Consider the following 17,518-nt stretch of genomic DNA (forward strand, 5'->3'; position numbering starts at 1 on the left):
CTGCACCTATTTAAAAAGTTATTGCTAGAACTGTATCTAATGACAGTTGAAACAATTCAAAAATCCTTTCAACTGTAAGGCTTTTCTCCAAAACTCTTTTACTTCATATGTACTTGGACTTTACAAACAATTTCCATTATTTTTTCAGTGATTTTCTATTCAAGTAAACTTAATTCATTCTCTAAACAAAACTATACTCTTTCTTGATAACAATATCAAGGGAGGGAAAGAGTTACTAAAAGTTGACTAAAATTATGAGTTAGCAGAGAGATTATGAGATGCTGTGGGGAAAAATAATTATGAGAATAGAGATGATGTGGGCAGGAGAAAATAGGAATAGAGAAGGTCTGGCACACAGCAAGGGGATGGGCAGTGATGTCCAAGGCCATTTCTGCTTGGGCACATGGTGTGCATCTTTGGAAAAGGCCAGTAAACTGAGTTTGTTCTCTCATGAGCCTGGGTTCTAATGTGGGTACTCATTGTGACCTTTCATTTTAGCAGAGATGCCAGTGCTATGTTCTCTATAGCCAATGATGCCAATTGTCACAGGGCCAGGGAGGCCCTGTTCTTTACCTCCAAGAACAGTCTCACCAGCCGCCCAAAGGCCTGGGGCCAATCCTCACTCTTATCCCCCACCCCCTATCACAGCCTTGAGTAGCCAAGTCCTGTTTGTTCTATCTCCTAAAGGCTTCTAATACCCTACCTCTCTCTTGACATCCCCACCATTTGACCTGGACTACAATACTATAATGGCCTCTAACTAGATATGCAAAATTTGTGTCCTCTGCCAGTCTATTCTTCTCAGCCTCTCACGCCCCAAACCCCAAACACCTGGCTTTTTGCTTCCTAAAATGCTTCTTTGTAACACAGATGCCCAGAAAGCCATGTAAGTCATTGTTCTGCTTGCAATATTCATTCCAGCCACACTCCCACCCCATGCCCCTTTCTACATCTTTCTGGTCTTAACTTGAGGTAGGGTTCCCTGGCATGTGCTCCCTCCATAGTACAGAGGTGTAATTTGTAATGAACTGTTCAAGGCTCTATTCTCTGTCAGTCTGTATGTGCTCTGAGGTCAGAGATTGTGTTTTCCATGTACATCCTCATTTGTAATATGGGATAAAACAAGAACTTATGGGGTAAGGATTAGATTAGTAAATTCAAGTGGAGAACTTTGAATAGTACCTTATATAAGGGTTATGTAAGCTTTAGCTGCTATAATAATAATAATAAATAATAATAATAAGTAGTAGTAGTACGATACCTAGAAGTATGTACTCAATAAATAGATGTTGAATGAACAAACTAATAACTAATGAATCCAGCAATCCAGAGGGGCTCCTACTTTTCCAACCAGCTGTTACCCATAATAGACTACAAGAATGCCATACAGAACACAATCACAGAGAGGAATAATCACTTTCCCCTGTCTACAGCCACCATGATAAATGGTAAAAACAGCATTTTTGGTTTCCTGTGATTTTGAGTTTATCCTATGCTGTTACTAAAAAAATATTAACAGCAAGAAGATTTGGAATTAAAAGATAAAGAGGGGTCAAATATATGGTAATGGAAGGAAACTAGACTTCAGGTGGGGAGCATGCAAAGTACACAGATATCAAATTCTAATCCTGCATACCTGAAAATTATAAGAGATAAAGGGATATAATATCACAAACTCTATATCCAAGCTTCTTAATCTCATCTGTATTAACTAAAACATACTTTTCTTAATGACTGCAATTCTCTAATTACTCTGAAGCTATCTTTTAGAAAATCATGCATGTCAGCTCACCCATCCCAATCAATGTTTATACAGAAAATTTCAACCCATGTTGCCAAATCAGAAGCTTTTCACCCCTTTGTCCTAGTACATCCCATGGTTCAGATTCTTCCGTGTCTTTAAGAGAAAGGCATCAGTCACATCCCTGCATGTTGTGCCTGGCTGGTCTGCTAGAAAAAGAAAAGTACACAAATCCACCTGGGCCTCTGGCCTGGGCCTGTAGCTGTGCTACTGACACACTCTAAAGCTACAAATGGGGAAGGAGCCTGTGAGTGGGTGCAGCCCTCTGAGACTGTCTGACTAAGTTTTGCTTGTTTATTGCCCTTCTCAGCAGGCTGGGATAATATTTTTAAGTTATGTAGCTGCAGATAGTTTATTCAAATTCAGAAATAAGCACTGTGTCATCACATCAGCCGTGCAACATCTGTCCTTATTCTTTCCCTCCTACGTCAAAGGAAAGTCTTTGTTCCTTTCTCAAAAGTTAACTTTTATACTGTTGCCCTGGATCCATCCATTTCTGCCTCTGAACACTGTGGCAATTCAGACATTGTTTTCTTAGTTTAGTCTTAAATTTTGAAAACTGATATTTAATTTATTTGATACTTATGGTAAAAATTCTAAAAATAAATGGATAGAGCCTACATTCTTGCACATTTAAAACTAAAAACTGCTATGATAAATTCCATTATGGAGAATGAGGAATACTAGAATTTTTTTTGAGGATGGATAAACTTTACTTGGGGTCTTCTGTAGCTGCTGCCTCAACTACAAGGCCTCAAGAAATATTAGTAATAATAAAAATGATAATACAATGATAAGATTATAACTGTTTACATTTTTTATTTTTTATATTGATGTATAATTTATGATAGTCTATGTTTTCTACTTAAGGTTATATAATCTACACTTATAAAAAAGTATCACTGACCTGTTTTTCTCTGGACTAAGCTGGATCGGTGCTCTAAAGTGGTGGAGTCCTGGACCTGTGTGGGAGTTGAGGACAGCAACGGCCTTGGACCTTCCAGGTTCCCAGGAGGAAAGGGTGAGCTCTGTGCGTGTCTGCACTCATTTCTATCCATGATAGATAAGTGGAGAGCATCCTGAGCTTTCTTCTTTTCCTTCTTTAACATATTGACCAGAATATCTGAGACTTGACTTAAGGATTTCATGACTCATGCTAGATTATAATGATCAAAACACGAGTGTTTCAAATAAGATGAATATTCCCAATAATATTTTCTATTTGTCACATGGTAAAAACCGATTAAAGAAAGTCTCCCATTTCCTGGAGTCACAGACAGAGTCATGGACAGGATAGGAGGCTATTGGTCTTTCAACATGGCGCCCTTATAGGAAAAGATAGCAAATCCAAAGGTCTTTAAACTGTTCTGAATTTAAACCAATTAAGCCTTAAAATTTTTATGAAAGGTTTATAAAAATAAAATGAACACTGAGTAGCAGTAGGCAATGGAGCTATGTATATATCAGTGAGTAAATAAGAGTTTAATCCAGGAGGCTCAGGAGTGGAGAGAGAGAAGCAGAACCGGCCCAGCTGGCAGATGGGCCAAGCCAATCCAGGTGGCCAGAGCACCCCATCTTAGTTAGAACACATTCCAAAAGCCTTCAAAGAGACTTTGGTTACAATATCTAATTCTGGGTCTAAAACTGAATTCAAAACAGGTAAATTATTTGTTAGATTATCACTTTAAAATGCATCTTTTGTAGCCATTTAGATATACTATGGGTACTGATGATATGTGATAAAATCATTCCATTCCACTCTCCTTCACCGTTCTTTCGGGTTTGGGATGCCTAGAACTCTAAGGGATTTCTGCTGTCACTACAACAAAAAACTATAATCCCCCTTGAGAATGTTAGAACTCTAACTGCATTTGAAGTATAATGCATTCAAGATCTTTCCATCCCTAGAAGTGGCTTTGTTCATGTAGGAGTTTGAGAAAATATGAGGAAAGTACAGGAGAGGAGACTGATACTCAGAAAAGAGAGGAAGCAACCAGTTACACTTATTCTTGGGCAAGTAATATGGAAATCGTTTGGCTTCCATCTTCCGCCTCAGCTTTGACTCAAACTTTTCAATTTCTGGAATAATATCAGTTTTCACTTTGCAATCCCAGTGAGGCCTTTATCCTTTACCTTAAAAAAACCTTGTACCCACCAAAGGTGTTCAAACCATCTGTGGAGTCTAGGCATTGGCCCAACAGAGAAGAACAGGGATCTGCCCACATCTTCCACTCCTCTTCGCGGTCACCTGATTATCAACAGCAACATCACTCACTTTGATTGGTTCATACACTGCGGTGGCAACACGCTTTCATTTACCTACCCAGTGATGTCTCCTGGAGCTTGTACTGTGTGCTAGGCAGTATTCCAAATCAGGAATAGAAAGGTGAAAAGGCAGCATCTCATGAAGCAAGTTTCCTACAGGAGAAAATCAGGTCACACACATGTGCATGCATGTGCACACACACCAATGTTAGAGCATGAAAGTGCCAGATAGCTTATTTTTAAAATGTCAAGAGCAAATGAATGGCTACTGTACACTGGGTGCTATCCTTTTTAAGAGTGACATTTATGCTGATATCCAAATGACAAAAGGAATCAGGCAGAAGAAGAGTACCTGAGCAGAGGACATGGGTAGGGCTAAAACCCTAAGCAGTGGGCTTGGCAGTGCCTCCCAAGCAGAGGCCATTTTACCCCCCAGGGGACATTTGGCCAGGTCTAGAGGTATTTTTGGTTATTACATATGGAATGGGGGTAGGTGCTGTTACAGAAATGTAGTGGGTAGAGGCCACAGATACTGTTTTTCTTTTTAAATTTTATTTTAATCATTGTTCAAGTACAGTTTTCTCCCTTTTACTCCCAGTCCAGCCCACCCTCCCAACCCTCCTCACTTCCCTCCCATTACCACCCTCCCCCTAGTTTTTGTCCATATGTCTTTTAAATTTGTTCCCATGAACCCTTCCCATTGTCCCCTGAAATTCGGACTCCTCACTCCAAATTCTGAGGCCTTGCGTAATCATGCCCCCACCTACCACTCTGACTCCATCTCTCATACCCCTGTCCCATAGACTTTGGTCATAGTGACTGTTTTGTTGTTCTTCTAACACAGGAAATTTCAGCTTCAGCACCACTGATATTTAGGGCTGTACAATTCTTTGTTGTGGTAGCTTTCCTGTGTTGTAGGATGTTTAACAGTATGATTATGCAAGGCCTCAGAATTTGGAGTGAAGAGTCCGAATTGTATTCTCAGTTTAATGGGAAGCCACTGGAACATTTTAATCATACAAACTACGTGTTCTGATTCATATTTTATAAAGATCACAATACAAATCTATCTTCTTTGCTTCCTTCCTTTTTCTCATCTTTCCTTGTGTTCTTCCCCGTCCCACTCTGTTTAACTTGGGGCTTCCTTTGTGTCAAGCTCTGAGGGGCGTACTAAGTGACACTCTGTTATATGTTTTCAGAAGAGGGTGTCTGAACTGCACTCAAACTGATAAAGTCACTAAAATGACATCATTTTCACTCTCTTTCCAGAACAAATATTCAATGTTGTCCACTTTCATTTTGGTAGCATTACAATCTTTTGTTTACTTCAGTATTATCACTTTCTTTTCCCCTGTTACATCATATCTTCCTTATTCTGCCTGTCATAGTCTTGGCCTTCTTGGCTCTACTTAGTCCAGTCTTGCTTCTACAAAAAAAAAAAAAAATATATATATATATATATATATATATATATATATATATATATATATAAAATATCCTCCAACCCAACTGTGAAAAACTATGCAATTTCAGGAACATTTCTTGGTTATTAGCCCTTGATAAGTATAAACTCATTGATGAATAAATCTTAGCTGCTGTTTTTCCTTCCTCTGACTTATCCATTGTCTACAGTTGTCTACAGTCACATACTGCATTCTGTAGTACTGCAGAGTGCTCACAGTACTTCCAGGGGATGATCTCAGGGGCTTTGCTTGACACTCTGGGGTTGTCAGGGCAGGTCTGTGCTTCTCCTCCTGAAGAGGAGGCAACTGCTTCATTGAATCATTGTGAAGCAATGCCTAGGGAGCTAGGATGTCAATCTGGGTGCAAACTTTAAGTTCAGCGTTCTTTGCCCCATACCTCTTACACACCATCACTTTGAATATGAGTCTCAGAAGGACGGGGCCCTGCTCGAGTTATTCAGTCAGGAAAGAATCTAGTGTAGCCCCCCATGGACAGCAGTACCTGGATTTGCCAGTGAAGAAGGAAATGATGTATGTCTCTCTCTCCCTGTCATACCTCACTTTATCCCTCCTCTATGTACAGACATTCATAAGCCCAGAAGGGGATTAAGAAGTTGGTAGGAGTATTTAGGGGAAAAGATCCTCAATTAGGATCAGGCTCAGGAAAAGCAACAGAGCTCAGACTGGGGCTGGGCCAGGATTGAGGTCTAGGCTGGAACCATCCTGTGGATGGAGAGGGGAGGAGAGAGGAAAAGGAATGCAAGGTTACAACACCTGTGGCAGCTCCCCTAAACAAGGGCTTGTATGGGTGTGTCCTTCGCAGCTGAACCTATTGTTGCTGGATGGTAAAGCAGCTAAAATTCATTGGAATCAGACATAGAGGGTCTACTAATACTTGACTAAAAGTAGAGACTGAAGTTAATCAGGCAGTGTGCCTACCTCATATTTGGTTTTTTGTTTTTGTTTTTTTTTACCTTTTTGTTACCAGATTCCCTTCATGTAGGTTATTTTTATGCATTTTGCACAAAAACTAAAGCTAAAATGCCTTTTAGTAATTAAAAAAATGAGCCAAATATGTGTTCATAAAGAACAGACCAAAATAATTTCTTGTGTATGTTTAAATCTGCAAATGTAATGAAAATGTCAAATCTTTCATAAGACGCTTGAAAGATAAAATAAGAAACAATACTGAAGACATGTGGGGGAGACCAGAGGTCTAACTCAACCACCAAGGGCTCTTTAGAATTAACCACCTGGCCCGTCACTGCAGGCAACTCCCACGGGCGGCCACCACGTTCAGCACCCAAAATACACCACCTCCTAGAGCCTGAGAGAGTTCTATCACGAATGCTCATCTGTACTCACTTCCAAATTTGGTAACATTTGTGAGTGGAATCCAAAGCAGTAGATCTGGCTTTTAAATAAAAAGTTACATTTAAATCAATCTCTGCACTTCATAAGATAAATACCATTTGTCATTTTTCAGCCATCATTTGAGTTTCACCCACACACAGCCACAAATTCTGGGCCATGGTGAGGCTGCGGTCAGCCTGGTGTCCGGTCAGCTCGCTAAAGATAACCAGTTAACTTACTGTCTCAGGACTAAAACAGAGCACTGCAGAGAAGTCCAAGAACACTTTTAAAAATTTAATGTTAAAAGATGGCGTAAAAAGGCCCATACTTTTCAATAGACTGTGATTTTTAGTCTCTCTCTCTCCACACACACACATATATACACACATATATCTGAAACATTATAGCAACTATATCTGGCTAAATTTTCTCCTTTTTTAGCAACTTCATTTTTCACTAGCTGCTACATTTTGTTTCCTGAAGAGACATTTCACTTTTAAACAGAAAGAAGCGATGTGAACTGGAAGCAGGGTGGGGAGCGAGGTGATGTAGCCATGGGAAGACATCTAAGTGTTCCCACTCCCCGGTAGAGGGAGATTTTTTTTTTTATTGCCTCAGAAAGGATACTGATTTCATTATCTCTCTGCTGTAGAATATCTCGTAGCTTTTTATATTCTTCCTCTTGTAATGGTTCTTGGGAGTCCTGATCTTTGATTTCGGAGGACACTGTGCTCTTTCCATAAATCTTCTTGTCATTCAGTAGTTTCTGGAAAATGGAATAAGAGCTAGTGTCCGTGCTTCTATTCCAATTTGTTTCCTCAACTCTTTCCACCTTTCACAATGGCTCGCACATGTCAGACATACATGTCCTTTCCTGCCTCCCTTGTCTGCACAACGCAGGTCCCTTTGCTTGGCACATCTTCCTCTCCATCCTCCTTCTCCTCTCCACTATCTGACCTCTTCTTCTCCAAACTGGGAAATGCCTGCTCAAACATTATCTCCTCTTGAATTTCTTTCACTCTCTCCATAACCCCAAACCACTTTTTAAAATAACACTTAGCATGTAGTGTGATTATTCCTTACGTATGTCTTCTCCATGACTTACTTATTCAACTTTGCCTTCCCTATGCCTGCCCCATAGCAGACTCACAACACATGTGCACTATCTTAAAGAAATGTGCCACATTATAAGTGAGGCAGAAGTAAAGGTTAATGATAGTCCCACTACGTTATCACAAAAGGAAGGTGGAGAAAAACTGAGATTTATATGGATACATTAAAACTACTAGAAAAAAAAAGAAAAAATTCTCTTGATTTAGCTTGAACATAAATGGTTTTTGAACATGGAATTATTCTGTGTAGAAGGTAGAGATTCCTGGCAAAAGAATCGGAAGTCTATGGTCTGAGCTTATTCATTGGCAAGTAACAGACAAGCTCTGAAGAAATTCGATGACAATCACAGCCTTGGTTCGAAGATCATCCTGTTCTGGCTGTGTGAAGACGAGTCCTAACTTTTTAAGAGTTCGTCAACTAGGAACACTTTATTGCAGTTTGAACATAGCAGATGATGGCTTCTACTAGAGGAAATGCTCACATTTACCTTTAAATAATGGAAACAGTGATGAATTTTACGCATATCGGCGCCAACCTCTAGTCTGCTCTCTGGATCCTGGTCTTCCAAAAAGGATGTTATTAGTTTTTCCAGCCTAAAAATACATAATATATGAGAAGCAACTATGAGCTAGGAACTTAAATTCTAACAGCATTATTTGCTTGGTTAACATTTGAAGTACAGAAAATTATTCTTACTTCTTTATGAAAATACAGTTATCTGAATGATTTGACTCTAAATATTAAGGGGAAAGAAACAAATCGACAAAGCAAAATCTGAAATTATGCAATTAATTTCCAGTGAATTTTCATATACAGCTTTCAGTATAAGAATTATTTGATTTCTACAAAACATGCATTCTGGCTAAGCTGAGTTTCTATGCCCCTGTGCCTACCTGCATGCAACCTTGCTAGAGAAAGTAATGGAAAAGTTTATTAGTTTCATTAAACTCATGCTACTTAGCAGCAGCAATAACCTCAATGATGCTGCACAACCCTTTCCACTATTTCTGGTTGACTTATATTCTTCACAGTGGCTATTCCAAATCTTCCTGCAGCTCTCAAACTTACCCACCACCCCTTTACTCCCTGTCAACAATGTGACTTCTCACTAGACTAAGATAAGAATGTCAAAGCTGGCAGAAGTGGGCTCCTTTGGTTTCCTTTCCCTTCATTTCAGAGTGTCTCACCACTCAGGGTCCCTTCCTTCTTCACATATTTTGCATAATATCTATCCTCCTTTTCATGACCAACATCTCGCTTTGGGCCCTTTTCAGGCCTCTACCAGGGTTACCTGATTAATTTCCTCCTTATCACCTCTCCATACTGACTCTTTCCCCTTTACTTACAATGATGTTCATGTTTTTCCTACTCTAAAACAAAACAAAACAGAAAACAAAACACCTCCCTTTGGAGGGACCATCCAACTACTGTATTCAGAAGTCCTACTTTAGATTTTAGCTTTGCGTGTGCTTACTACAATCCGCGCTGTGTTCTACAGTCTGTGTACCACCTCAGCTACCCCATTAGCTACCCATTTTGTATTCCCTCTCCCCCACCCAGTATGTACAGCACTGTACACATTAGATTCTCAATACAAATGTGTTAATTAGTTAATGGATTCATGTCCATGGAAATCATTTCCCTCTCTGTTGAGATGAAACTCTTCATAAGGAAGGTGTAAGGATGACAATCAGTATCTAAGATGCTAAATATCGTAACAGGGCAGCAGCATATCTTTCTCACATTATTATGAAAATATTTACATACTTTCAGCATCTTTCTAAATTGTATACACGTCCCTTTCACTGTTACTATCAGCCCATTCAAACAAGACATGATAATTTCCATCTTATAGCAGCTTTGGATTTTACTTTTACCCCTTCCTATAATCTATGACATGTAATAGCCAATGTTTACAAGTGTGCAGCAATTTAAATGGTTATTTTAAGCAGTTTTTTTCAGGTAGAAGGGTACTTGTCATCTGTACTACTTGCCAATTGACAGCGTGTTTCTTTATAGAACAGAACTTCAAACCACCACACACATAGAGATTTTTTTTGATACAAAGATTTTTATATGTTTTAGGTAAAATATTATAAAATACATGGCTTATGAAAAATACAAATACAGATGTGGAAAAATTAAAAAGTTAACATTTCTTTCTTCCCCCTCCCCTGTCATCATTCCCATCTTCTTTTAAAAAATTTTATTTACTTATTTTTAGAGAGAGGGGAAGGGAGGGAGAATGAGAGGGAGAGAAACACTAGTGTGAGAGATGTTGATTGGTTGCCTCTTGCATGCCCCTAGCTGGGGACCTGGCCTGCAACCCAGGCATGTGCTGGACTAGGAAATGAGCCAGTGACCTTTCAGTTTGCAGGGTCGCGCTTAATCCACTGAGTCACACCAGCCAGAGCATTCCATCTTCTTTATTCACTCTTGATACCTTGGAGAATGTACTGATAACAGTTGAAATACGTTTTTTTAGCTCTTAATGAAGCAGATGTCAATATCCATATGTTTATAGATTTTGTTTTTTTGTTTTTACAAAAATTAAATCACATTATGAGTAGTGTTCTGCATCATTACTTTTCTAAACAATTTATAACAAATTATTCCATGTCAGTACATACACAATAGAGGTATTTCATTTTTCATGGCTACATAATATTCCATGGTTTGGTCTATTCATCCTCTTATGATGGATATCAAGGTGACATATTTGTAGCTGACACTTTTCTCTGTAAGCCACGAGGAAGCCTGGAGCTACAATTCCCTCTTAACAAGGTTTCAAAAATGTTTATCGACTTGCATTTTTCCTGAACACTTGGAAAACATTCTAGAACTTTGAAAATCACCATTAGTTCTAGGATATATCCATTTTTTGGAGTAAAAGTATTTTGTGGTTTCCAATGTCCATAAAGTTTCCCACAGACAATATTAGGTTAGAAACAGCAGTTGATCAATTCTTCCTTCTTGCTTTTTCTTTAGAAAATAATTTCTTCTGTAAAGTTTGATCATAAAGTAGATATTCTAGGAAACATTCCATGAAGGAGGGCTCAAGTGGAATCCTAGTTCACAAGAAAGCACTATAGATACAGGTCTGCTGACTGGCAGGTCATTCAGCTGCCTTGGGCTCTGGCTATTCCATCCAGGCTCCTGTCTCACAAAGTAATGATATAGGATACAAGGAGGACCAGGGACATGGTCCAAAGAAAAACTTCTTCCTAATGAAAGAGCTGTGTTGTTTTACCATTTCTTGGATTTGACGAGTCTGCTACAAAACTAAGAATAAAAATCAGGCCTTTGACAAGAAATTTTTTGTCAGTGCTTGAGACCACAGGCCTATTTAGTCAAGAAAAATGCCTGGTCTTTCCTTTGTACATGGATGTATTCTTGAATTTATTTTCTTATCAACCAATACTTGATCTAATAATTAAAGTGTAAAAAAAAATTGCCTAATTTAGATATTTCCGATACTCTTCTCTAGTGGTTAAGAGTGAACGATTGACCCCAAATTCCCTGTATTTTCCTATCTCCAGAAATAGCTTCTGAGCTCATACCCCGTTGCTGCTCCCACCGAGGGGTCTCTGGCTGCCAGAACCCTGCGGGATGGAGAAGAACTGTTTGCAGAACAGGCTATCCAAGGAGGTCAAGTGAGTACAATAAAGGCTGTTCTGTAGGAAAAGCCCAAGTAAACAAGAAACTTGACTTTTTCTCTCTTTTCACTAAGAAAAAAGAAGGAAGAGACAAGAGCCCTACAAGAGAAGTAAAAACAAATGTATACCACCCTGTTCTAGTTCATATGGACAGGAAAGATCACAGGTAATCTACACATGACTAAACACATAATGTGGCTGATGGGGTGTGACTGGGGCATGTTTTGTGACTACACCTATCTCGACCACACTGACTCTGTGTAGCCCAGCTCAGCTGCTCCATTGTACTATAGATTTGACACCTGGCCACATCTTAAGAATTGGCCATATTTCCGAACATGTGCTTTACTCCCTTGAGACCTCTGTACTTTTTTTTTCTGCTCCAAATATTTTTTTGCCCAAAAGTGAAGTTTTGTCTGCAGCCATATTTTTATGGAATTTACATTTAACACTGTGAATAAAAAGGAAAAGCAAGTTTATTATCACTAATGTTAGCTAAATATTATTTGAGCAAGCACTAAATGCTAGATACTGTTCTGTGCTTTTGAATACATCATTTCTTTAATCCTCACAAGTACAAGAGATAATTACTATTACTATCCTCGTATCATGGGTCAAGAAACAGAAGTACACAGAGGTTAAATATCTCACTGAAGTTCACATAGCTAGCAAATGGCAGAGCTGGATTCAAACTCAGGTAGACTGGCTTTCAAATCCAAGTTTTTAAGCACTATATCATATTATAGCAAAGTTATTAAATTTGTTTAGATATCATATCGTGTTTATAAAAGTGTATTCCATACCTACTAGGATTTTTTGAGGAGGTAAATAGGTAACTAGAAAAGCAGGAAATAACTAAGTAGCAGTTGCTTGGATCTTAACAAGGCCGTTGACCAGCATGATTTATAACAGTAAAAGATGTTAGAAATGAATCAGAGTGTTCCACATTAGGAAATTAGTTAAATGAATTATGGCATAGTTATGTACTGAGTTAAGTAACTATTTAAAATGGTGGTGAAGAGAGAGGTATATGTATATTTACTGACATTAAAAATACTTATACTATATTATGATAGGTTGACAATGAATCCCTTTACAGTGAATCTGCAAGTACTGTGTAACACCCAAAATGACAGAAAGGAAGAGATAAAGAAGGGAGGAAGGAAGGGAGGAAGGGAGAAAGGAAGGAGAGAAGGAAGGAAGGAAGGGAGGGAAGGAGGAAGAGTAACAATCCTGAGCCTTTTGCCCAGTTGCCTTTGGCTGGAGAACATTTATTATCTCCCTGTGAAAAGAGACACTAGTGATCCAAGCTGAACTTGCTCTTTCATAATATTTTTGTGATTATGTTACATTTAACTGTTTATTAAATTAACTTCACTGTTTATACATTGAATGTGATTATGTTTTCATTATTCTGAAATAATCTTTGTTTCTAAAAATATTTTAAAAACATGTTCCTGTCAGCATTAGCTTCTAAAAATGGGCTAGAAGCCATATCTCTCTGGTACTGATTGTGGGAAAGTTAGAAAACAGGGGAACAGTATGTCAGTATGAAATAGTGTGCCTTAACTGGGGCATGGAAGCCCAAGCTGCTTCCTACCCACTGGGACAAATATGGAGGTGTGCCCTGGGGAGTTAGGGTGGAGCATGCCCTTGCAACCAGGGGACAGAATCACAGATGTGTCCCATAGTACAGGATTACCCCAGGGAATTTGCTAAAAACAGGCTAGGCAGAGAAAAGTAATGGGGCCTTGTCCTCTGGTCTGGAGCTAGAATGTAAGTTGGATAAAAAATACCCCAGCTGGCGGGGCAGGGCTGTTTTGTGGTAGAATCATGGAAGTGCCTGGTATCTCTGAGTAGATGGTCCTTAGTGTATCCGGCTTCTCATGGTTCTGGGGCTGGAGTAGGCAACTCATTCCAAAGAGTGAAGAAGGAGTTCTGATTTAAGAACTTAACTGCTATCAACTATACCAAGAAGTATCAAAATCTGCCTGACATCTACCAATCATTTAGCCATAAAATATGATTCCATCCAGGATGGGCTGTCCTTGACAGGGTTAAACAATGGGGACAATAACAAACTATAATTACACATTAACATGAGCCAAGTTCTCAAAAAGAGCTGGATAAAGATATAACCATGATAAAGATATACAGAGATAAAGATGTAACAGAAAACTTGATAATTCTTAAATGTCCTGGAATATGATCATTAAATAGGAAGAATGAGAAATACAAAATTTTAAAAACTGATCAGGGTAGAGAAGACAGGTGGCTGAATTATTAGGTTGAATAATCTCAATTATTAAGTAATTTACCACCCAATATAGGTTACAAATTTCTCATCTGCAAAATGTGCAAAATAATATCATCTCTAAACTCTTTAAGCTGTATGAAATAAGATAACACAAGGAACAAAGGGAAGGCACTTACTACCTGGCCCATTAATGCCTTGCTATTCAAAGGCATTAATGTGTGAACAGGGTGCCTAATAGGCCTTACCTGGGAGCCTCCTAGAAACAAAATCGCAGGCTCCCTCTCTGACCTACTGGACCAGAATTTAGGCCCCACCCAGACCTGCTGAATCTGCATTTAAACAGCAGTGCTTGGTGATCTGTGTTCACACTGATTCATCTTTGAGAAGCATTACAAGGCCACCTATTGTTGAATGCAAGAACATATATGTATTTTTCAGTCCTGGAAACCAAACAAATAAGTAACTCTAAATGTTAAATGAAGAGTAACTAACATCCTTGGATAGTCAGCTATGTCTTGGCCACTGTGCTAATGATTTCACATGTTGTTTTTTTTTTTATTTAAGTGGAAAAATAATTAAAGAGAACATCACAGTCAGGTTTCCAATAACTGCCTTCTCCCAATTATTTCATCATTACTCTTATTGAACATCCATTACACATTAGGCACTCTCACATGTATTTTGTTATTCATCTGCACAATAAACCTATACATTATTTTCTCTCTATAGGTGACAACAGGAAACCTCAGAGAAGTTAAGTAATTTGCATATTATTACAAAGTTAGGGAACTAAAACACAGAGATTTAAAACCAGGTCTTTTGGATCAGGAAGCCCCACTCTCTCCACACAGTGCCGCTCAATTCCAAAAATGTCTCTCACTTTGTCATAATCCCTGATACACTAAATTTATATTTTTCAGTTCAGAACCTTCCTGCACATTTTTATAAACAAGTAATGATACAAACAATAAGGTCAACAGGATCAACAAATAAATTTCATGTCTGAAGAAAAGACATGAAAGAAAAGAAATCTCAAAGAAAAGATTAATAGGATACAATAATGGGCATTCTTGAGACCCAATGGTGGAAGGGCAAAGGAAGGCCTTATTTTGACTGCTAACACGATGGGCTTCTTTTACAGGGTATGAACATTTAAAACATACAGTGTTGGGATAGCATGTAACTTACAAAAGGAAAGTTCAGATAAGAACAATAAATTCACAATTTATGATTAACTATAATCCATGGGACACAAAAAACCAAAGGTTGAGATTGTGCCAACAGAACTACGACCAAAGGAAATGACACAAATATTTTTCAGGGTCATTAGTTTCATGTTTGTTTTTTGTTGGATTCTGCTGAAAGAATGATTCCCAACTGGTGTAAAGGTAGTTAGTTACTTCAAGATTTTTTCTTTTAGAAATCTCTGGTCTGTGACAAGTATTATATACATTATATGCTCCCCTAGCTCTAACCAGTAAGTGAAAGACATGGTCCCTCACGTGCAAGGAATTGAGTTCAATGTCAGCCACTTTGTTGGAATGAGCTCTTTTTAATATCAGGAGGAGGCCAGAAAGTTATGGTTTTGGTGATGTAGAGGAAATTCCTACAGTTTCCCTTCAAGATTTATCTTAGTAATGCATATTTCCTTTACCCCCACAAAGCATGGTTATGTGGTACCTCAAATGCAGAGTTGCACAACTGCTTGATACAGTGTTTTGAAATAGCAAATGTGAAAAATCCAAATCCAAGTCTAAACAGGTTTGTCTCTTCAATGGTGAAGATTTGCTTACTTAGAGGGAATGCATTTGAGGCCATGTACTTCAGTTTATGGAAATATAAAACCTATTTTGAAATAATTTTTAAATAAACTAAAGCAACTTTAAAGTTATAAGGGCATATTTTTAAAAGCTCTTTTATAATGTAATGATGAAGACTTGCAAAAAGTTATAAAAATTAATCCTGATTTTGTCAATCCAGATAGTCATATATCCAATTTACTTAAAGGTGTATACATCTTGATATGATTGAACATTTTAACTTCACTAGACACAGAAAGTCTTAGTGGTTTAGAACAAATGAAAATAAGAGATGAGAATCATATAAATTAATCAATCCATGAATATTAATAATTCCCTCTTTAAATTCTACATGTATCTTTTGAGCTCCTTGCTCGTCACACTATGTTATTTGTGTTTAATGTAAACATGAATACTCATTGACCTAATTCCATAATAAGGAAAAAACTGACTTACAGGGAAGACAAGGATGGTATAGTAGGACAGGGCAGGGAAGCTTGTTGGTGAACAGGACAGGTGGTGGCAGGGAAATCTAATGGACAAGTCACATTCAGGAAGGCAGCAATGACAGTCAACAGAAACAGATAGTCCAGCAGACAGAAAAGGCTTCCTGTCAGTATGGCAGAGACAGAAAAGAGCTATGAGAGGAGTTAGACTGGATTGAAGCTTACAGGAGAGTGCAAACGAGAGGCAGATTCCCAGAGAAAGGAGTGGGAAGAAAGAACTGGATTAGAATGTGGAGAAACTACCAAGAGAACCTCTCTAAGAAGAACATTGAGGATAGGGATCAGATCAAGTCTGGGGAGCAGAAGAAGGCAAAAGGGGAGGAGGGATGGGGTAGGTGGTGAGAGGAGAGAAGAGGAAGGTAGACCACAGGTAGATAAAATCAGAGCATACTTATGGAAAAAAAATTTATTGGGAAATTTGGAGAAATAGGGCCAGTTAGAAATGGAATGGGCTCTACCACAGTTATACATCTCCATGGTTAAAGTTTCCCAACTATAGACTTTGCTTCATTAATTTGGAGTAGTAAAACCTTTACCCATCCTTTGCACCCACTCTCCGAATTCTTTTTCTGTAATTTTGACTTGTACGAGATTATATTTGTAGGGAACATTCAACTTTAGAGATAAACGTTTCTCAGCTTATTCCATTAGCAAAAAATTCTAAGGAACTTGGTTTATATACAAAAATGTGGGAAAATATATACATACACACACGTATATTGAGTTCAATGTATACATATATATATTTAATTAGACAGAAAACTTATAACAGTTTTAAAAGAGAGATTTCAAAAGATCTGGTATATAAAAATACAAAGTAAACCCTTCTGGGTATGTTCCCATTTCATAAATAACTTACTTTATTCTATCTTACAAAAAGTAATATAAAGGTGTTGGAACCATGTATGTATAATATTAAACCTAAAGCAAATTTATGTAAATTTAATCATACAATATCATCAAGTTCTATATTAAATTAAAGATGGATTTACAAGGTGAAGACAGAGACCCTAAGATGCAATAAAATCACAATAAGAAATATTGGAACCTTAATAAATTAAATGTTTTTAAAATGACCACTATATTATTAAAACAATGATGCAGGACCTATATAAAGAAAAGTACAAATTTAGAACAGGAACAAAGAGGAAAAGAATACACTGGGAGGCTTATTCTGAGAAAGATACAGACTGTAGTCTCTTCCTAAATTCATCAATAAAAGTTAAAGTAAATTCAATAAAAGTCTCAGTGCATTTTTCCTGAAAAAAAAAATGCATATACACATGTAACGCAAATATTGTGTAT

The 17,518-nt window shown here is 37.9% G+C and overlaps 1 protein-coding gene across 3 annotated transcripts in view; it reads right to left on the reverse strand.

Moving 5' to 3' along the window:
* Nucleotides 1-17,518, reverse strand: part of KIF6 (kinesin family member 6) — a 413,362-nt gene that overhangs the window by 194,555 nt on the left and 201,289 nt on the right. For all 3 annotated transcript variants that reach the window (XM_036024067.1, XM_036024068.1, XM_036024066.1), the window contains 3 exons: nt 8,483-8,588; nt 7,510-7,648; nt 2,709-2,924 (listed from right to left, as the gene is read on the reverse strand). In XM_036024067.1, the coding sequence (XP_035879960.1) occupies nt 2,709-2,924; nt 7,510-7,648; nt 8,483-8,588 (461 nt within the window). The remainder of the gene's footprint in view (nt 1-2,708; nt 2,925-7,509; nt 7,649-8,482; nt 8,589-17,518) is intronic.

This window comes from Phyllostomus discolor, chromosome 4, assembly GCF_004126475.2.
Source record: "Phyllostomus discolor isolate MPI-MPIP mPhyDis1 chromosome 4, mPhyDis1.pri.v3, whole genome shotgun sequence".
Classification (NCBI taxonomy): Eukaryota; Metazoa; Chordata; class Mammalia; order Chiroptera; family Phyllostomidae; genus Phyllostomus; species Phyllostomus discolor.